General features: G+C 35.7%; 1 protein-coding gene and 1 long non-coding RNA gene across 2 annotated transcripts; one reads left to right on the forward strand and one right to left on the reverse strand.

Annotated features, from left to right (window-relative positions):
* Nucleotides 1-1475: 1475 nt before the first annotated feature.
* LOC141369427 (uncharacterized) lies at nucleotides 1476-9863 on the reverse strand. The gene is made up of 3 exons (XR_012373092.1): nucleotides 8698-9863; nucleotides 8332-8452; nucleotides 1476-1575 (listed from the first exon to the last, which is right to left on the reverse strand). It is a non-coding gene; the product is annotated as an uncharacterized lncRNA (long non-coding RNA).
* On the forward strand, nucleotides 3502-7474 carry LOC129441561 (coiled-coil domain-containing protein 106-like). The gene is made up of 5 exons (XM_073876445.1): nucleotides 3502-4725; nucleotides 5319-5451; nucleotides 5551-5688; nucleotides 6194-6352; nucleotides 6492-7474. Exons 1-5 carry the CDS (start codon nucleotides 4723-4725, stop codon nucleotides 6797-6799), a joined length of 741 nt encoding a protein of 246 aa, XP_073732546.1. The 5' UTR covers nucleotides 3502-4722; the 3' UTR covers nucleotides 6800-7474.
* Nucleotides 9864-22811: the final 12948 nt, after the last annotated feature.

Here is a 22811-nt window from a genome sequence, read left to right on the forward strand (position 1 = left end):
TAATTCCAAAACAGCTCACGTTTCTAAATAAGGTTTGCATTTCGGATCTGTCAGTCAGTGCAAGTTTGTCGATCTTAATAACTTTTTAACATAAATCAGTTCCCGAACTTTATCTCCCTTAATAACTCTTTAAACATCAAGCAAGTCCTGCATTTTATTTTCAAATTCCTGCATGTTTTTAAACCGAAACCAAGATGTCAGACATGGATGAGTAGTAGGTTATATTTCACTCTTTTAGAAAACTTACAAATAACGATCATTTTAGATGTTTAATTACTATATTTGAATCGCTAGATTAGAGATTAATGTTGGCTACTTATTTTTTCTGAAAACATTGCACTCATTTAGAAAGAATGGGTCTCATTAACTCTACTGACAGGCACATTTAAACATTTAAAGGTGATGTAGCCTACAGTTTTGTCAATGTGCTTTCAAGTTTGTTATTTTAATGCTTAAATACAATGATGCATAGCACATAGGCACAAGCTGTATGAGGCTTTAAAAATGAGTTGTTTGCTTTCAATGAGTATTACTAACTTTCCATGAGTATTACTAACGAGAATCAAGTTATTTGTCTTTTTGATTAAAATTTTGTATTATTATTTTTAATAAATATTTACAGTTATTTAAGTTATAATTATTATAAAAAGCAGAAATGCATTAAAAATGCCATTTTAATGTAATATGACAAACTTCCGGTTTAAGACCCGCCACTTCCGTTTCCATCCGAATACAGATACAAATAATTTTGAGACTGTTACAGATACAAATACAGATACAAATACTGACTCCGCTGCACACCCCTACTCTTAAAGTTGTGCATTCAGTTGTGTCAAGGATGTTTAAGACTTCATCATATCACCTCTGCAAGCCTCTAAAAGCAAATATTGAAATACATTACCACTGACTTCCATAGTAGGAAAAAAATATTTTGGAAGTATTTTGATAAATGATGAAGAAAATATTTAGAAAAATGATAAAAAGCACACAGTTGATGTTACCTATTAAATTCCATAATTTGTATTCCTATTATGGAAGTCAATGGTCACTATCTGTTGTGGGTTTACCATCATTCCTCAAAATATCTTCTTTTGTGTTAATCAGAAAAAACTAATGCAAACAGGTTTAAAACCACACAAGGGTGAGTAAATGATGACAGAATTTTCATTGAACTATCTCTTTAAGCTGTCCATTCAGTTGTGTCAAGGATGTTTAAGTCTTCATCTTATCAACTCTGCAAGCCTGTAAAGCAAATTATAAAATACATTACGATTGACTTCCATAGTAGGAAAAAAATATTGGAAGTATTTTGATAAATGATGAAGAAAATATTTAGAAAAATGATAATTAGCACACAGTTGATGGTACCTATTAAATTCCATCATTTTTTATTCCTACTATAGAAGTCAATGGTCACTCTCTGCTGTGGGTTTACCATCATTCCTCAAAATATCTTCTTTTATGTTAATCATGAGGATGAGTAAATGATGAAAGAATTTTCATTAAAAGTTCTCTTTAAGTTGTGCATTCAGTTGTGTCAAGGATGTTTAAGTCTTCATCATCACCTCTGCAAGCCTGTAAAGCAAATAATGAAATAAATTACCATTGACTTCCATAGTAAGAAAAAAAATTGGAAGTATTTTGATTAATGATGAAGAAAATATTTTGAAAAATTATAATTAGCACACAGTTGATGTTACATATTGATGTCCATAATTTTTTTATTCCTACTATGGAAGTCAATGGTCACAATCTGTTGTGGGTTTACCATCATTCCTCAAAATATCTTCTTTTGTGTTAATCAGAAAAAATTAATGCTGCATACAGGTTTAAAACAACACGAGGATGAGTAAATTATGACAGAATTTTCATTGAACGTTCTCTTTAAGTTGTGCCTTCAATTGTGTCAAGGATGTTTGGTAACACTTTATTTTAAGGATCAGAAATTAGTTAGTAATTAATGACTAATAAGTGTATGTGTAACTGACTAGTTAGTGACCTGTAAGCAGTTACAATCTATTTATAAGCCATTTATTGGTTGTTGTCTTGTTTTTGTCTTATAGCCCCTTAACACTTGATTTTGTCCTAACAATGAACTTATTAACTAAAAACAAAAGATACTAATAGCTTGTATTGTGAAAAATACACACTTTATAGGTTCTTAGTACACTGTTTGAGTTTGTAGCTTATAAGTGTGAAATAAATATAGAATGGGCATTTCAAAACAAACATTTAAATGAGCAGAAAAAGTACTTTCATGTTACACAGAAGCAGTTTTTTAGAAGTTGTACTACACTAACAAACTATTTATAACTCAACTATTCCCTGAGTATATTAATGGGTAATAAGCATATTTCTCACTAATATATGCTTATTAAGGCAGTATTACTTAAGAGTATGTTCCCTATTCTAAAGTAAACATTTATTGTTTTCCAATAACAGAAGAGACAATAAATATTGCAGTAAATAACTTGTTCTTTATTGTTTCAAGTTTCAACAAAAGAACCAACTGCAGGTGAGAGACATCCCAAAATATTACAATCAATTGCCAAACAATTTATGGACAAATGTTTTTACACTAATGATAATTGTCATAGAATTAATTAAACATTGGCATTTTCACACAGGATACTTTCTTCTAATGTCATGCAAAATCATACCCAGGGGGCCTTTTTTATGTCTGTCACCACGCCAATATGTCCACTCAATTACTTTTAAGTGGTCTTTGAGCATGCTTTCTGTGCGGTTCCCCCTAAATCTCCACAATGTTGCCTTGCAGACCCCCCATAATCTCTCAATGTTTTGTGTGTGGGCACCTGTCCGGGGATCAACAAAAACCTCTTTATGGTTCACAGTTAGATGGTTATATCCAGCATCTCTCAGACGGCTATAGGCTCTCCACCCATCTGAGATAACAGTGCTTCAAACACCAAACACACTGACATTAAATAGGAGAATTGGCTAATGAGGGGAACAGGTGTCTAACAACTAATAGAATGAGTCTTCTTCTCTGAAATCTTTGACAGAGCAGGAACACCCATGACCCCCTGAGGGAAGCACATGTGAACCTGTGTACTAACAAACACAAAAATTGTCCACTGTTAGGACAACCAAAGCCCTAATCATATTGTATTATCATTCACATTTACACATAAAGTGTGTGAACATATTTTATATATCAATATATATACACAAGAAAACAGTACACTAAATCAAAACAATTTCTTGACATTTAAAAATTTTCAAAGACTAGAAAACTGCAAGGGAGTGGGGATAAATGCATGACACACGCAATGACGATAGAGAAAACAAGGGAGTCAGTGTGGAGGAGCTTCACAAGTACACGGGAAAAACGTGGTCTAATGACGCAACCTGAGTCCTTGTGAAAACCACGTTGTCCCACAGCAAACACATTGAATACATAAGATCAGAACATCTGGCCATCGTAGACTACATTTAGTAATAACTCAAATAGGACTCCGGCAGGGTCCTAACATAAAGTTATGATGTAATCTGCTTGGGTAATATACTTGGGTAAAATAGTTTCCTCTCAACACAAATACATAAACTGATACAAAAATCTCACAAATAGTGATTATATAACATTATTAAAATAATGTATTCTTACCTGTAAATGAAATGCATCCATGTCTGGAGGCTCAGGTGAGACTTGGAAAATATTGAGCCACTTCGGATGCTCTTGCTATGGGATTTCCTGTGGCATTTATCCCGACACACCCTAGCAGAGAATAATAACATTATTAAATAAGCATTCTAGCTTTAAAAAAAACACCAACATTTAAGAAACATAATATTTTAAGCAAATGCATATGTTAGACATGAGTGATATAAGTTACTGAATTTATATGTAAGGTATAGTGAATTAAAAAGGGAACATTTTATATGCAGTGAACTATTAGTGTGTGTGTCCGTCTCCTACTCTCTAACGTTAATGGTGAGATTAGGAGCATTAAGTTTTGATTTAAATAATTCAGTTTCAGCTTGTGACATAAATTTACTCAGTCAATATATAATGTTACTTTTCTTACCATGCTGCTTCCTTTCCGTTGTAGAAGTCCTTAAATTCCATGATGTGATGGCATGATGGGCAATACATGCGTTTTCGCAGTAATCCCTCCTGCATCAACCAGTAAACAAATTTTTTGTTCATCTTCGCTGATGGTCTGAAAAATACTCTCCTCAAAAAATCATAATTTGAAGCCATTACGCTTCACTGCGCACGTAGCGCAACAAGAAAACAATACCGGTAGTATGAAATAAGCGCACGCGCATTTAAATTTCGCGGGTAATCTTGACCCGCGCAGTGAACGCACTTTCTGTCCAATCAGAGACGCAGGAATCAATATGGGTTGTAGCTAGAAGGGATAAAGCTACGGCCAAAATCTCGCCGAATGAGCGCAGTTTTCATCTTAATCCTACCCCAAACGTAACCATAAACCCAACATTTCACGGCACTTAGGCCGTATATTTATCCTATCAAGCCAGAACCGCTGTTTTTCGTTCCATTTCTACCCCGAAACCTAACCATAAACCCAACATCTCGCGAGATTTGTCTGTAGCTGTATCCAGTCTCTCCCCTCCAGAGTCCAGGCAGTCAGAAGAACCATCAATCATCTGTCGAGCAGGTCTTCATCAAGAGACATCACAAAGAAGAGCGTCGAGATTTTGAAAAAGAAACATTCAGCACAATCGGCCATCGAAATGGTATGTTTATCTTAGTTACATTTCAGCTTTATTCAGTCTCTGAAACAATAAAATTACATTTTTTTTGCAATCCTGCATTTTTTTGCATCCTGTTGTAATGTCATCGCAAAAAAATTAAAAGGTCTCATAAAACAAATAAAATGATCTACTAATCCGTCATGATACGGAATAGACAACTTGGTGAACATATTTGGCCATTTTTATTAACTCATGTGAACAGCACGTGTCACCCCGCTACCATAACAACACTGCTCCCTGGATGTAACAGTCAATATCATGAGCACACATATCACATTAACTCTACTTTAATTCTAATTAATCAGAATGGACCGTTTGTCTGTTGTATTATACCTTCGAGTAACTTGTCAAGTGGGAATGATAATGAGATTACGACAAAACTTCACTGATTAAGTGGTAACTTTATAAAACAGTAGTTTCACAGTCTGAAAACACTTTTCTCTTCTGTACACTTTTTAGTAACGTTTAGTATCCATGAGAATAAACAAATCCAATATTGTTTATTGCATATAAACTTTTCTGGGGTTTAAGGTAATATGTTTAATAAAAATAAATTCCTGTGATCTTCTATACAGCCAAAGCGCAAGTTAAAGCAACAACACAAGAATCAGGAGTCCATTCCAGAGTGCTCCAAAGATGCCACACCCAATGATCTGGAGGAAACTGAACCTTCTTTACCAAGCTGCAGCAGCCAGGGTTCTGATACTAGTATGTTGTCTATGTCACAAATAGCAAATAACTACTAAAATTTGTGTCCAGTATTGATTGGTACCCTACTAATATTCATTTTGGATATTTTGTTTCTAGGCATTGTTTCCATGAAAATGAGGATTGAATTTCTGGAAGAGAAAATAAAGTGGCAAGAAAAAATGATTGGAGAGCTAGAAAATGAACGTGATTTTCTCCGGGAACAGGTTCTTGGAAAAACCAAAGGACAATATGTTGGTTAGTATATTAATATGACAATGCAGTGTGAAAAATGTATTACATAAAAGCAATTTATCCACCATGGTTTTTAAACTTCTGTAATTTTTACTGATTTCAATGGCTGATTGCTATTAGGTTTTGTTAACTTTAATTATTTTTAAACACTGGCTTATTGGGACAACAATATTCTGACCAAGCTTTAGCTAAATGTGTCAAAACCTATTGTAGGTCAGTGAATACTAGTGAATTGTACCTACTGTACCTGTAGATACCTGTTTGACATGTTTTGCAAAAGCATACAGGGAGTAACATTTATTAAGATGTGTAAACTCTTTAATTCAAATGTTCCAAAAAGTGTCATCCAGTCAATGATAAGCTACTGATGATTAGCAAATAATTTATGTTGATTGTCTAAAGCAGCATCAGGATAGAGGAAAATGCTGCCTGCCTTTAAAATCTGTAGGCCTGTGTTAATGCCAGCTTCTAATAATTTAAAAATGCTATGCTACACTTTTATTTTTAGCACCTTTGAATGTGAAACAAGAAGTCCACCATGACTACAATGAAGACACTACTTCCTCATCCCCAAGTCTTAGTGAATCAGACGAGCCCAAAATAATAGAGGACAAACAGAAGAAAAGGAAGAAGGCAGCACACCATTCTCTTCGACATCACATAAGAGGTAAATGGCTTTTCTACATCAACTATAATGTTAACATTACACCATGTAAAGGTATACTGCTGTTGTTTCCCAGTATGCTAACTTTTGGTGTGCTGTTTCCTGTATTTTGTATTTAATAAATTTTTCTGTTTATACAAAGTTAAAGGTCCAGAGGAGGTGATCAGACGCTACCAGCAAGTCCTCAAAACATTTAAGAAAGTTCGCACAATGTCTGAAGCATTCCATCGACACAATGTTGACAGGGGCACCATTGTGGGAACTGCACCAATAGCGGAGCTTCAGGTTGCAGACCCCAAGATCTATAGCACCTTGGTGTTTAATCCAGCTATGGAAACATTACTAGCTTTTGCGAAAAGATGTCCTGGTACTGTAAGTCCAGAAATTAAAAGATCTATTGAAGATCTCAAGGCTCGAGGGCATCTATTGCCCATTTTGATCAAGTACTGAAGTGGTGTTGCTTGATTTTTTCTAGAAAGACTGTTAAGTAAAAGTTGAGTTTAAAGGGATAGTTCATCCAAAAATGAAAATTCAGTCATCATTTACTCACTCTCATGTTGTGAACACGGAGGAAGATATTTTGAGGAATGTTTGTAACCTAACCAATCATGAGCCCTATCACTTGCATAGTTTTCTTTTTTCCTTCTTATTCCTACACTATGGTGTGAATGGTGCTCATGATCAGTTTGGTTACAAACATTCCTCAAAATATGTTCTCGTGTTTATCAGAACAAAGAAAATGATACAGGTTTGTAACAACATGAGAGTGAGAAAATAATGACTGAATTTTCATTTTTTGCGAACTATCCCAAAATTGTTATTGTTGTAGAAATTATATTACTGGATGTTTAAACTTGTTCTTGTTTTTATATCGTAAATGTTGATAAAGAGGTGGTTACTGACTTTGTGAGCAGTGCTTATATAAAAGGAGCTGAAGGAGTCCTTTAATATGTAAGATTGTTATAGTGAAAACTTAATGTTAATTGTGTTTTGGTGCTTATATAAAAGGACCTGAAGGAGACCTTTAATATGTAAGATTGTTATAGTGATAACTTAATATGTCAATTGTTTGGCAATTGATTGTAATATTTTGGGATGTCTCTCACCTGCAGTTGGTTCTTTTGTTGAAACTTGAAACAATAAAGAACAAGTTATTTACTGCAATATTTATTGTCTCTTCTGTTATTGGAAAACAATAAATGTTTACTTTAGAATAGGGAACATACTCTTAAGTAATACTGCCTTAATATGCATATATTAGTGAGAAATATACTTATTACCCATTAATATACTCAGGGAATAGTTGAGTTATAAATAGTTTGTTAGTGTAGTACAACTTCTAAAAAACTGCTTCTGTGTAACATGAAAGTACTTTTTCTGCTCATTTAAATGTTTGTTTTGAAATGCCCATTCTATATTTATTTCACACTTATAAGCTACAAACTCAAACAGTGTACTAAGAACCTATAAAGTGTGTATTTTTCACAATACAAGCTATTAGTATCTTTTGTTTTTAGTTAATAAGTTCATTGTTAGGACAAAATCAAGTGTTAAGGGGCTATAAGACAAAAACAAGACAACAACCAATAAATGGCTTATAAATAGATTGTAACTGCTTACAGGTCACTAACTAGTCAGTTACACATACACTTATTAGTCATTAATTACTAACTAATTTCTGATCCTTAAAATAAAGTGTTACCGGATGTTTAAGTCTTCATCATATCACCTCTGGAAGCCTCTAATAGCAAATCATGAAATACATTACCATTGACTTCTATAGTAGGAAAAAATTGGAAGAATTTTGATAAATGATGAAGAAAATATTTTGAAAAATGATAATTAGCACACAGTTGATGGTACCTATTAAATTCTATCATTTTTATTCCTAGTATGGAAGTCAATGTCACTATCTGCTGTAAGTTTACCATCATTCCTCAGAATATCTTCTTTTGTTTTAATCAGAGAAAATTAATGCATACCGGTTTAAAACAACACGAGGATGAGTAAGTGATGACAGATTTTTCATTGAACTTTCTCTTTAAGTTGTGCCTTCAGTTGTGTCATGGATGTTTAAGTCGTCTTCGTATCACCTCTGCTAGCCTGTAAAGCAAATAATGAAATACATTACCATTGACTTCCATAGTAGGAAAAAATATTTTGGAAGAATTTTGATAAATGATGAAGAAAATGTTTTGAAAAATGATAATTAGCACACAGTTGATGGTACCTATTAAATTCCATCATTTTTATTCCTACTATGGAAGTCAATTGTCACTATCTGTTGTGGGTTTACCATCATTCCTCAAAATATCTTCTTTTATGTTAATAAAAAAACTAATGCATACAGGTTTAAAACAATGCGAGGATGAGTAAATGATGAAAGAATTTTCATTGAACGTTCTCTTTAAGTTGTGCCTTCAGTTGTGTCAAGGATGTTTAAGTCTTCATCATATCACCTCTGCAAGCCTGTAAATCAATTAATGAAATACATTACCATTGACTTCCCAGCCAACATTTGTATATAGGGCCCATATGGGTATGAATTGGGCTGAAAAATGGGCCCTATATAGGATTGTCCGCGGGTTCCATAATGGCCTCATGCCAGTTGCCCACATGGATTTCATGTAGGATCGCAGTTGCCACTAGGTGGGCCCCACCTGGGCAACATGCACGACACCCATATTGAGCCCAGATTTGAGTTTTATGTGGGTACTACATAGGGACAACATGGTCATGAAATATGGGTTGTACGTGTTTGCCCCTTGTCAATTACCCGTGTAGGTTATATACAGGATTTCACTAGGTGTTTGGTGGGCCCCAATTGGGCAATATGCACAATGCCCATATTGGGCCCAGATGTGAGTTTTATATGGGTACTACATAGGGACAACATGGTCATGAAATATGGGTTGTAAGTGGGATTGTCCATGGGTTCCATGTTTGCCCCTAGTCAGGTGCCCACATAAGTAAACTGCAGGATTTAACTGGGTGTTTGGTGGGCCCCAATTGGGCAATATGCACAATGCCCATATTGGGCCCAGATCTGGGTTTTATGTGGGTACTACATAGCGACAACATGGTCATGAAATATGGGTTGTAGGTGGGATTGTCCATGGGTTTCATGTTTGCCGCTGGTCAATTGCCCATGTAGGTTAAATGCAGGATTGTAAGGTAGTTCCCAAATGTACAGCATAAGCAAAACCCATCTGGGACCCATCTTACAGCTCTAAATGGGTGCTACCTGAAGACTACTTGATCTGAAATCTGGTTTGTTATTATTATAATATACAAAGTACAGACTTTTGCTACATCTACATGAGTTTCAGCTTTGAAAAGCTGTGCCTTAGGTCAAACCAAAATATTTTAAAATGTTAGTCTGAACTTGCTTTAAACTACACAAGTAAAGCTATTTGAGTCGGACACCACATAAACATTTGTTGCACAATTTATAAAATTTTCAGAATAGGAAATTGTGAACCAAAGGATCATACAACCCCTTTGACTAATTCTAGGCAAAATATACCCCAATAGACACAATTTACAACAAAAGGTCCAGCAGAATATAGATCTCTTTAAAATTAGGTCAGCAGTTAGTCAATACAATAACTAGTTAGGCTGTAATTAATTTGTTGCAGGTAACTTACATTATTTAGTAAACTACATATTTAATAAGACATATCCAGTGTTATCCAGTTAGCATATAACGAGATGAGTAAGATGAATCCTTGTATTAGCAGGACAGAAATAAGTAAAGCTCACACTGACACTGAAATCCTTTCAAATTCCCTTTTTTTATTTAACTAACCATCAAAAAAGTATATCCTTCGATAAGTATATTGCTAATATAATTAGAAAAAATACATTTAAATGTGAAACTAAGAATTTAATTCTTAATTAAATTTAAGAACAATACAAGAACACAAGAACTACAACAGTTAAAGCCAGCAACCGTTATACCCTAAACAGACACTCTTTGGTGAATTCTTGAGGCCCTCTGTCCTCCTCTGTCCCTTGCCCCAGTAAACCACTTTGACAATGCCTTCTCGACTTCCTTCTGGTTGACCTTTGAAGTCAGGGCGTTGTTCTTAAGAGCATCTGAAAAAAACATTTTTAAGATAAAATGTATTACAAATAGCACATTTGTGGTTTTACAATAAAAGTTTGTGGCACATGCATATGCTTATGTTACACATTATTCTTCCCCCACCCAGCCATACTAAAAAGCAAAATGTGTGTTTACCTTGAAGTGGCAATGATCAATGTATGACATAAAAATTCTGTGAGAGGAATTAGCAAGCCGATCAAACTATTCATGGTAATTAGATATCAGACACTGGACGGTCTGCGTGTGAAATATAACATGTTCATATGTAAAAATAACTCAGTCTTTTTCAACCAATTAACTTATTTCTATACCGCTGTTTCTACTGTCCTAAAAACGGGCTTATGTCTTCCTTGTTCCTTCAGAAATACATAACGAGTATTGATTGTGTAGCGTTAAGTGTGTTGAATATGAGCGTTTCATCCTATCTTAATTTGTTCTATTTTATCACCTCTTAAATATGGGTAGGTTTCTTCAAAAACACCACATTTTGAGCAAAAGTCTATGATAATTGAATTTTTGTAAATGACTTTTGTTAGAGATCAGTTTCAGAGCGATGATCAAAGCATACACAGAGTTTAAACTTTTTTGAATTGAGTGAATGCTTTGGTGGTTTATAAGTTGGGTAAGATAGCGGAAATGGGAATTGCAGTAAAACTTGTCATTGACAGGGAAGTGTTATTTTTTAAATGACGAATTAACTCGTCAATGACATATAGACTGACAGATCCGAAGCATGGACAGACCCTGATATATACACAAACACAGATAATTACAGTTTTAAAATATCTGTTCAAACAGAAATAATCTGCTAAGTGAATGTTTGGTTAACTGTTGGGGAAACTATGCATTTTGGTAAGGGACTAGTATAAGCCCTTTCTGTGAATGCTGTTTAATATGTTTCTCTAAAGTTTAATATGTAGGGGTGCCACGGATCACAAAACTCGCGGTTCGGATCACATTACGTTTTTTAGACACGGATCAGATAATTTTTCGGATTAGCAAAAAAGGATGGGAAAAATCTAATAACACATCAAGAAATTACAAACATGAATAAAAAAGAACAAAGTTGCACATTAAGTAAGGTCTAAAATTTTTATTAGGTACAGAAATCGAATCAAATGAGTAATAACACTTTATTTATTGTATTAATTAAATGTAGTTATTATTTTTTCGAGATTCAGAAGTGATTTTATTATAGTTACAGGGTCCACGACCTTCAAGTCCAAAAAAATGTGCATCCATCCTTCACAAAATAAATCCAAACGGCTCCAGGATGTTAAATAAAGGTCTTCTGAGGGTAATCTCAGACATCAATTTGACATCAAACATCGACGTCAAAATTACGTCACAGAATAGGTCAAAAATGAAAGTCATTTTGACGTCAAAGTGTTGATGTCAATTTGATGTCAAGATTTTGACCTCTGCTGATGTCATTTTGATGTCAATTCTACATCTATTTGACATCAGGATGTTATGATGTTGATGACATTTTAAGGCTATTTTGATATCCCAGCCGGCATTTCAACGTTGATTCACCGTTGAAATTGATCTTTTATGGATAAAAACACACTCTTTCAAACAGTTTCCACTTAGTAGTGCAAAAGTGGAATATTCCAAATATAGAATAAAATCATAAAATAAGAAAACAAAAACATGTTTAAAAATCATTTTATTTATTACTGCAAATATGAGTCTTCTTATGGCCACCACCACCCATCCATTCTGGCTCATGCACTAACAATATGATGACAGCATCTAAAGAGGAAAAACAAACCACATGTTGTTATGTCATTGTCAAAAATGCTGTTATTTTAGCCCATGTATAAAAAAGTATATGCAATATTAAGGCAAGATATGTATTCTTTAATGGTCTGACTAGAAACATAGCATAGCTGTCAGATGAAGGAAGAAAGCTGTTGTGTTTACAAATGTGACAATGAGCTTTAATTAAGATCATCTACAGTGCATTCAGAAAGTATTAAGACCCCCTTCACTTTTCAATTTTGTTATGTTGTTGCATGATACTGCAATTGTTTACATTTTTCCCTCATAAATTGATTTTTTGAAACCTTTGCAAATATAATTTTTACATTATACATATTCAGACCCTTTGCAACAATACCTGAAATTTAGCTCAGGTGTCTCCTATTGGTCTTGATGTTTCTACACCTTAAAGAACATGTTCAGTATTTTACACTTAAAGCCCTGTTTTCAGATTGATTATGATAAAATAGAACGGTTTTGACTGAAATTTGGACATATGATGCTGGCCCGTGAATTTTCGGGTGTTTCTTGTATCACCTCCCACCTCCACAATGGCTCCACAGGAGCACAGGAACAATCCCTCTCAAAATGCACCAAACCTTCATCCACAAAGACGTGAAACCCACCGAGTGATCAGTGGCGTTCACTGATATGCTCACACAAAAATCACTGCAAAATTCCAACAGGTTTTATCGTAGTTTTGTCCAACTCCATTGACTTGTATTAGATGTGCTGTGAGGTACGGTATTACTCCGCGCTGGGAACTTTGTTTATATTCTTGCAATTGGCAAAAGTGGATTATCACCACCAACTGGGCTGGAGGGTCTATTATTCAAGCTCTCTGCGGAAGAATGTACGTGTGTGAGGCGTTTGAAAAATAGGTCCACAAGTTTACAACGAATGCTAAAACACCTGTTGGAAAGCATCTTTTGCAGCGATTTTTGTGTGAGCATAACACCCCTGACCCCTCGCTGAGTTTCACGTCTTTGTAAACAAAAGTTTAATGCCTTTTAGGAAGGATTGTTCCTGTGCACCTATATACACATTGTAGAGGTGGGAGGTAAAACAAAAAACACCTGAAAATTCTCGGGGCAACCGCATATGTCGAAACTTCAGTCAAAACTGTTCTATTTCATCATAAACAATCTGAAAACAGGGCTTTAAGTGTAAAATACCCAACTTGTCCTTTAAAGGGTTCTGATGAACACAAAGATATTTTGAGGAATGTCTGTAACCAAACTGACCAGAAGCACCATTGACTTCCATAGCAGGATAAAAGAATACTATGGAAGTGAATGGTGCTTCTGAACGGTTTGGTTACAAACAAATCCAGATGTTGCAAAGTTTGCTGCGTCCTACCCAAAAAGACCTGAGGCTATAACTGCTGCTTCAAAAGGTGCGTTAACTAAGTACAGAGTAAAGGGTCTGAATACTTGGGTGATATTGACTTTATATGTTCACCCCCCCCCCATTTGAGATGCTAAACAATGCAAACATTGACTGTTTACCATACGTGTGGGTCAAACAGCCTCTTGTGCAGGTACTTACCAATGAAAGCTAAGATGGACTCCAGACCTTCTGGACTGTCTGTGCGAGGATTCAAACTCAAACCAGACCAGCAAGGCATCACGTTGGCAGACACCCCAACCTGATCAAAAATTTTTGATTAGGAGATGTTCTTGTCCTATTTTTAATATTTACATTTTACAAACTTACCACAGATAATCTGGCAAAGCAAAGACTTATGAAACAGCATCTTCCCAAATCTCCTCTTCAGGGTCATCTTGGCTATCATGGCATTTAGTAATGTTCTGGAAAAAAACATATTTCATTAGTACAAAAACATAAAAAAAACTGTGGCCCAAGTACAACTATTAAAAAAATTAAGAATGTTTCCTTTTTTTGTCATGGGACACTATTATTTCCTTACGTTTTGAGGGGTACAAATTTGGGCATCTGGAAAGACACATGACTTCACCAAGTTGGACGGGGATCTGCCTACAACATAAAACACATAATAAAATAAAAAACAAGTCATAGCTCCTTTTAAAAAGAAAAATTGTGAAATACAAAACACTGCATCTTAATTATTAGGATAACTAGAATTTGATCTGAATACAATCCAAAACAAATACAAAATATATTGTAAGGTTCCATTACAACATGGTAGCTTGGTGGTGGATTACAATGGTTGGTGGTACTCATGGGCATAGCCATAATTTCAAAAGTGATGATTAGAGCCATAATCCATAAAGATTAGGGCTGTGACGGTTGTCATAACCACCGCAGTGGTGAAGTGCGGCCTGTGGTGGTGAGTGCGGCCTGCGGTTGCGTGCACGTCACAAACTATGCAAAAATGTAAAGTACAATTTCCCCCAGCGAGATAGCTTCAAGTTTGTGTGAACGCAAACAACCAGCAGATTCAGAGTAAGAGCACTTTTAGCAACTGATCTCATTGATGACCCGTTGGCTTGGGAGCAGAACAAAGGGAAAATATTCTTTCTTGGTCACTCAAGGTTGCAAAAAGTATTAATCTTCACTACCCGTACACCATCACAAGATGTTTTTAGTGCTGCTGGAAACATTATAACCCCAATAAGGTTTCTCACTTTTTGTTTCATGGATTGAAGTGCTACAATTAACACACACATAGGCGCCAATCCCGTGGGTGCTCAGAAGCTCGGCTCAAGCACCCAGCGAAATGGCAAAGCACATATGCTCAGCTTATTCACATTAAAGGGATAGTTTGGCAAAAAATGATATTAAACCCATGATTTACTCACCCTCAAGCTGTCCGAGATGCATAGCCATCGTTTTTCAGACAAACACATTTTCAGTTTTTTTAGAAAATGTTTTAGATCTTTCAGTTAATTAAATGTGAAGTTACGGGGTGCAAAAAATGTGCATCTATCCTTCACAAAATAAATCCAAACAGCTCCAGGATGATAAATAAAGATCTTCTGAGGGTAATCCACCCGGTGCTATTGTAGAAATATCCATATTTAAGATTGCAATACGCCGCCATCTTAGACTCCTCTGCACTCAGGAGAGAGTATTAGCGTAGTGCACGCACTTTTCTTAGTGACGTATGACAAATTCGGAGGGCGGGGGCACAGAGCAGCAGCAGAGTAACCTCCGTACACTGCGTAAAGCTCTGATCTTGAATACGGACGCGACTAAGATGGCGCAATTACCAGATGCAAGTTATTTTGGTTTATAAAGTTTTAAATGTGGATATTTCTACAACGAAACTGCACGGATTACCCTCAGAAGGACTTTGTTTATCATCGTGGAGCCGTTTGGATTTATTTTGTGAAGGATGGATGCACACTTTTTGGACTTGAAGGCCGTGGACCCCATAACTTAACATTTGATTACCTGAAAGATCTAAAACATTTTCTAAAATAACTGAAAATGTCATCGTCTGAAAAATGATGGACATATGCATCTCGGATGGCTTCTGGATGAGTAAATCATGGGTTTAATATCAATTTTGTCCGAACTATTCCTTCCGCTTCTGTTTAATTTGTATATGCTCCCACTTGGTCATATAATGAAAAAGAACCAAATTGCTTACCACAGCTATGCAGATGACACCCAGATATACTTAGCCCTGTCACCCAATGACTACACTACAGCCCCATTGACTCTCTATGTAAATGCATTGATGAAATTAACTGTTGGATGCGTCAAACCTTCCTCCAGTTAAACAAAGACAAAACTGAAGTCGTCGTATTTGGAAATAAAGATGAAACTCTCAAGGTTAATACTTACCTTAACTCTAGGGGTCTAAAGACACAAAAGTCAGAAATCTTGGTGTAATTTTAGAGTCTGACCTTAATTTCAGTAGTCATGTGAAAGCAATAAGCAAATCAGTTTACTACCATCTCAGAAATATTGCCAGAATTAGCTGTTTTGTATCAAGACAGGACTTAGAGAAACTTGTTCATGCTTTCATCACCAGCAGGGTGGATTACTGCAATGGACGTTGTTGTGGTTGTCCTTTTCTTCAAATAAAACAATCTTCAGGTTTTGATTTCAAAGATGGACTTTATTGTTAGCGAAATAAAGCCGTGAGGAGATCTTGCAAGATCCACTGGCTTCGTCTGGCACCCTGGCTGATATATATATACTTTTGGGTCCCTCCCCTCAATGCTTAGAACAAATATATGATTTGTAATCTATAGAACCACATGACATTCCTCAGACCCGTGGCTCCCTCCCATGACCTATTTGACCCTGGGCTATTCCCTTTGTGCCTGTCCAGATGGCTCTTTAAACTTCCTTGAAACCTGAATACACCCAGCTGGTCCAGATGGTTCTTTAGACTACTGCTTAGTTGGATTATATTAGTAAACTCATAATGCACATATTGGGATTAAAATAAACTACTTTATAATCCCCGCTCTGAGGCTTACCTAGCCTCAGTTTTCCTGTTTATTTATTTTAATCCGGAGTGCTGTTTCATAATTCAGTGTCTCCCTATTACTATCTTGTGGCTAAAGAAAGCCACTATACATTACCAATTACCCAATTATGCCACAGCACTTCGAACTATGGACATTAAGAACAAACGTCTTTCCATTCTCATTTTGTCTTGAATGTAAAAGTAAAAGAACTTAAGCCCTAAACAGTTTGTGCGCAATTGGTTTTGTGCTTACAGTTGTCATTATAGTTATGTAGAGTATATGAAAAACACAGTAAATGTAAAGTCAACGTTAATGAATCCAAGTAAATAATAAAAACAAAAGTAAAGTATGCATAATAAACACAAAATAAATGTTAAAGATTAATGTTCAAATTCAAAACGAGTAAATATAACTAATTGATACTGAATTGAATCATAAAAAGTAAAAATTAAGTATAATAAACAAGTATAAATGTAAGTTGATCGAATAAACAAAGTAAATAAAAATAACCAATAATAAAACTAGGTAAAGATGGCATAATAAACACAAATAAATGTAGATTAACTCAAATAACATAAGAAAATGTGAGCCACTAATATACTAAGTAAAGATTGCAACACACATGAAAGTAAAGTATTCCAAATAAAACAAGTAAATGTAAATAACCAATAACAAACTAAGTAAAGATTGCATAATACACACATAAATGTAATTAATTCAAATAAAACTAGTAAATGGAAATAACCAATAATACACTAAGTAAAGATTGCATAATACACACATAAATGTAATTAATTCAAATAAAACTAGTAAATGGAAATAACCAATAATACAATTGAGTAAAGCATGCATAATAATTCTTGATATCAAGAAAACCCTTTTTTTTTTTTAATCTTCGTCTCCATCCTCATCAGAGGTGCTTGAATTCTCATTTACTAGTTGTAAATTCATTACTGTCTTGTAAAGCAGATCTTGATAATATACAGATTGATTATTCTGTGATTTCAATTTCCTATCATCTTGATATTTCAGCACTTCCATTTGTTTAACTGTGGCTTTGATAATGAAGACTTTTAATAAGGGTATTACACAACAAAATAATAGTCCTCCAATGCTGCTTGCTACTCCCAAGAATATACCTAATTTTGCTAACCAAGCCCCCCATGCTCCTAGTTTTAAATCGAACCAGTCCCATATTTTCTCATCCCTTCCTGCATTGTTTTCCATTTCTATTTGTAAGTCTTTGAGTTTTGCCATGGCTTTTGTAAATGTACCTTCTGGTGAGGTATTATTAGGGATAAATGTACAACATTGATGTCCAAATAAAATACACACTCCATTTTTATCTGCTAATATCCAATTTAGAGCAAGTCTATTCTGCCATGTCATTTTACTTGTTGCATCTAGTTGTTCTCCTAACGACATCAACGCCTCATTGGTGTGATTAATGAATCTTTGCTGATTATAATATATGTAATTTATCCATTCTGTATTTTTATTTTGTGAAATCCAAATAAATATTGATTCAAAACCTGATTTTACTTCATCTCTAGCCTTAAATTGATTTGGTACCCCTCTTGGTTGACCTATTGGGTCTAAATATACTTTAGGATCTGGTTCGTAACTTCTCTTAACTCTATGGTTACTTGTGTCTTTTTTCTCCAACTTATTATCAAAATCCCATTCTATATTCAATTCAATTCAATTTTTATTTATATAGCGCTTTTCACAATACTCAATTGTTTCAAAGCAGCTTTACATTAATAAAAGCAGTAAAAGCCCAGAAAAATGACAGATAGCATAACATAATACACAATAGCATAAACAGTCAAATTTGCTGCGGCTATGACGCGACATTATGAGCGAGCATATTACTAATGTAACGTCGAGAAGAAGAAGCTAAGTTAAGCCCAAGCAGGCTACCTCCCCGGGGTAAAAAACCCCCTAGGAGAAAAAAAACAAAAACCCCGGGTTGTTTAGCCGAGGAAATAAAAATAAAAGTCCTAGGAGGGAAAAAACCCTTGGGAGATATACATGTATATACACACATATAAACGGATAAGGAGCTTAAGCAGAGATTAAGCGGAGATTAAGCGGATATTAAGCAGATATTAAGCGGGTCCTGCTGGTGATCGTTGGTCAGGCATCAGCTGGGCATCACATTGAAGGACGACCAGTAGATCAGAGGTGTGCCGACTTTCACATCTACCGGAACTGAGTCTGTTTGTCCCATTGTCCTCAGGGTCAATGGGACCCAGGGACGAGACAGGGAGAGAAAAACAAAATCATATTAGCGTAGGGGCCGTTCACATGTAATGCAAGTGTCACACAGTGATGTGGTTGAATCAGCTTAGTTTCAGACAGACTACCTATTGCAGCATAATTATATTATCCACAGTTGAGGATTTTGCAAATTGGGGGCCCACTGCGACGGTATATATGGTAACTAAGGGTCACCTTCCGATTTTTAAGAGAAAATGAAACCTGTCGACCCGTTTGACTAAGGCCTGTAACCCCACTGTCGTCGTTAATGCAGGTTCAGTGGCAAACGGGTCTATATTGCATACTATTTACAAGATCACGAAAAAACGCCAACATCGCAACCTGACCATACGTGTCAACCCGTTTGACTAAGGCTGGAGGCCCCACTGTCGTCGTTAATGCAGGTTCAGTGGCAAACGGGTCTGTATGGCATACTATTCGCAATAAAAAGAAAGCTCCAAAATCACAACCCAACCATATGTGCCAAAACGTTTGACTAAGGCCAAAAGCCCCACTGTCGTCGTTAATGCAGGTTCAGTGGCAAACGGGTCTGTATGGCATACTATTTGCAATACAAAGAAAGCGCCAAAATCACAACCCAACCATACGTGCCAACCCGTTTCACTAAGGCTGGAGGCCCCACTGTCGTCGTTAATGCAGGTTCAGTGGCAAACAGGTTTGTATGGCATACTATTCACAAGAACACGAAAGTTCCAAAATCGCAATCCGACTATAGGTTAAGATAAGATTTTTATTTATTTATTTGGTTGATCTGTGTTATGACCGCGAGTGCTTTGTTCCGTACAGATAACTATTTCGAGTTAAGTACTTTTACTAGACAAATTATGCGAATGCTTTGTTGAAGAGAAAAGTTTTAAGTCTAGATTTAAAATTATCGACTGTGTCTGATTCTCGGACATCGGTTGGTAAATCATTCCAGAGCTTAGGGGCTAAGTAGGAAAATGACCTTCCACTTTTAGACACTTTTGATAGTCTAGGGATAATCAAGAGACCAGAATTTTGCGACCGTAGTGTGCGTGATGGATTGTATTCTGATAGTAATTCTCTAAGATATGAGGGTGCTAGGCCATTTAAAGCTTTGTAGGTGATTAGTGATATTTTAAATTGTATGCGATATTTAACTGGTAGCCAGTGTAAAGATGCCAGAATTGGGCTTATGTGGTCATACTTTTTAGATCGAGTAAGTACCCTTGCGGAAGCGTTTTGAACTAGCTGAAGCTTGTTTACTTGATTTGCATGGCATCCCCCGAGTAGCGAGTTACAATAGTCTATTCTAGAGGTCATAAAAGCATGGATAAGCTTCTCTGCTTCAGATGTAGACAGTATATGGCTTATTTTCGAGATATTTCTAAGATGGAAGAATGCTGTGCGGCAGACGTTGGCGATATGACTATCGAAGGATAAGTTGCTGTCGAACATCACACCTAAGTTCCTAACCGTGGAAGATGGCACCACAGTGCAGCCATCTATGTGCAACTTGTAATCTGACATATTATGTTTGTAGCGATTCGGTTCAATAATAAGTATCTCTGTCTTATTGGAGTTCAGCTTAAGAAAGTTATGTGCCATCCAGTCACTAACATCGCTAAGGCAGTCTGTTAGCTTAGAAAACGTGTGTGTTTCGCTGGGATGTGAGGAGATGTAAAGCTGGGTATCATCCGCATAGCAGTGAAAACTTATGTTATGTTTCCTGATAATGTCTCCTAGAGGTAACATGTATAACGAGAACAGGATAGGACCTAAAACCGATCCCTGCGGTACACCGTATTTAACCAGGGAGTGATATGACTCTTCCTCGTTTACATAAACAAAGTGATAGCGATTGGTTAGATACGACCTAAACCAGGCTAGCCCCTGACCACTGATACCAACATAGTTTTCTAGTCTATTGAGTAAGATTGTATGATCTATTGTGTCAAAGGCTGCACTAAGGTCTAATAATATAAGAATTGAGATTTCACCACGATCGGATGTTAATAGGAGGTCATTTGTAACTCTAAGCAACGCTGTCTCTGTGCTATGGTGGGGCCTGAATCCTGATTGGAATTTTTCATATGTACTATTATTTGTCAAGAATGTGCGTAACTGGCTTGCCACTACCTTTTCTAATATTTTCGAAAGAAAAGGGAGATTTGAGATTGGTCTAAAGTAGGGCTGTCAAAAGATTAATCGCGATTAATCGCATCCAAAATAAAAGTTTGTGTTTACATAACATATGTGTGTGTACTGTGTCTAAATATTATGTATATATAAATACACACACATTCATGTATATATTTAAGAAATATTTGCATTTAAATACTGTATATACATTTATATAACTTATATTATATATAAATATAAATATTTTATATATAAATATAACACATTTTTCTTAAATATATACATAATTGGGTGTGTTTTTATATATAAATAATAATTATACACCGTACACACACATATGTTATGTTAACACAAACTTTTATTTTGGATGCGATTAATCGCGATTAATCTTTTGACAGCCCTAGTCTAAAGTTATTAAGCTCTCCCTGATCAAGCTGCGGTTCTTTAATCAGCGGTTTAATAACTGCTAGTTTGAAAGCTGTTGGAACATATCCTATTTCTAGCGATGAGTTAAAGATATTTAGAACCGGGGTTGACACTACAGGGAATACCTCTTTAAGCAGTTTTGTGGGAACGGGGTCTAATATACAGGATGATGATTTGGATGATGTAACTAGTCTAGAGAGCTCATCTATTGTAGTAGGTTTAAATGAATCAAGATGTTCGTATGGTAGTCTAGTGTTAAGTGAACTAACGGGTTCAGTGGTGGCTGCCTGGGTAGCTACGATGTTTTCCCTTATAGACGTAATTTTGTTAGAAAAGAAGTTCATGAAGTCGTTACTATTGTGTTGAAGTCTACTATTGGTTTCTGTTTGTTCTTTATTTCTAGTCAGTTTTGCAACCGTGCTGAAGAGGAAACGAGGGTTATTATGATTCTCATTTATAAGCCTGCTAAGATAGGTAGATCTGGCGGTTTTAATAGCCTGTCTGTATTGTTTAACACTCTCTTTCCATGCTGCACGCCATACCTCTAACTTTGTGCTTCTATAATTTCTTTCCATTTTCCTAGTTGCCTTTTTGAGTGCTGCGGTGTGATGATCATACCATGGAGCTGGCGGTTTTTCTTTGATTCTCTTTTTTCGAATGGGAGCAACGGCATCCAATGTGTTAGAACAGACATTGTTTAGGTTTTCTATTACAATATCTAGATCATCAGAGTTATCTGCTACATGTTTAATTTGGGACAGGTCTGGAAGAGTGCTAATAAATCTATCTTTAGTGGTGGAAATTATTGTTCTGGCTAATCTGTAGCATGTTGTGGATTGAGTGATCCTATCTAGAGGTACAGTGTATGACACAAGGTAATGGTCAGAAACTGCATCACTCTGAGGTGATATTTTGATGTCATTAATATTGAGCCCGAGTGACAGAATTAAGTCTAATGTGTGCTTACGAGTATGCATTGGCCCTGTCACGTTTTGTCTAATATTGAGAGAATTTAGAACATCCATAAATGCATGTCCTAGTGCATCTTTTGGGCTATCCACATGAATATTAAAATCACCAACGATAAGAGCTTTATCTACAGTGACTACAAGCTCAGACAGGAAATCTGCTATTTCTTTAAGGAAATCTGCATGGTGGCCCGGAGGTCTATAGATTGTAGCTAAGGCAAAAGAGAGCTGTTTGTGGTTACAATCGGTTATTTCCATATTTAACAACATTAGTTCGAATGATTTAAATTTTACTTCAGATTTTTGGTTTACTTTAAAAATTTTGTTGTATATTGTAGCTACACCACCCCCTCTCCCCTTTAATCGAGGTTCGTGTTTATAATAATAGTCTTGTGGGGTGG

This window comes from Misgurnus anguillicaudatus, chromosome 14, assembly GCF_027580225.2.
Source record: "Misgurnus anguillicaudatus chromosome 14, ASM2758022v2, whole genome shotgun sequence".
Taxonomy (NCBI): Eukaryota; Metazoa; Chordata; class Actinopteri; order Cypriniformes; family Cobitidae; genus Misgurnus; species Misgurnus anguillicaudatus.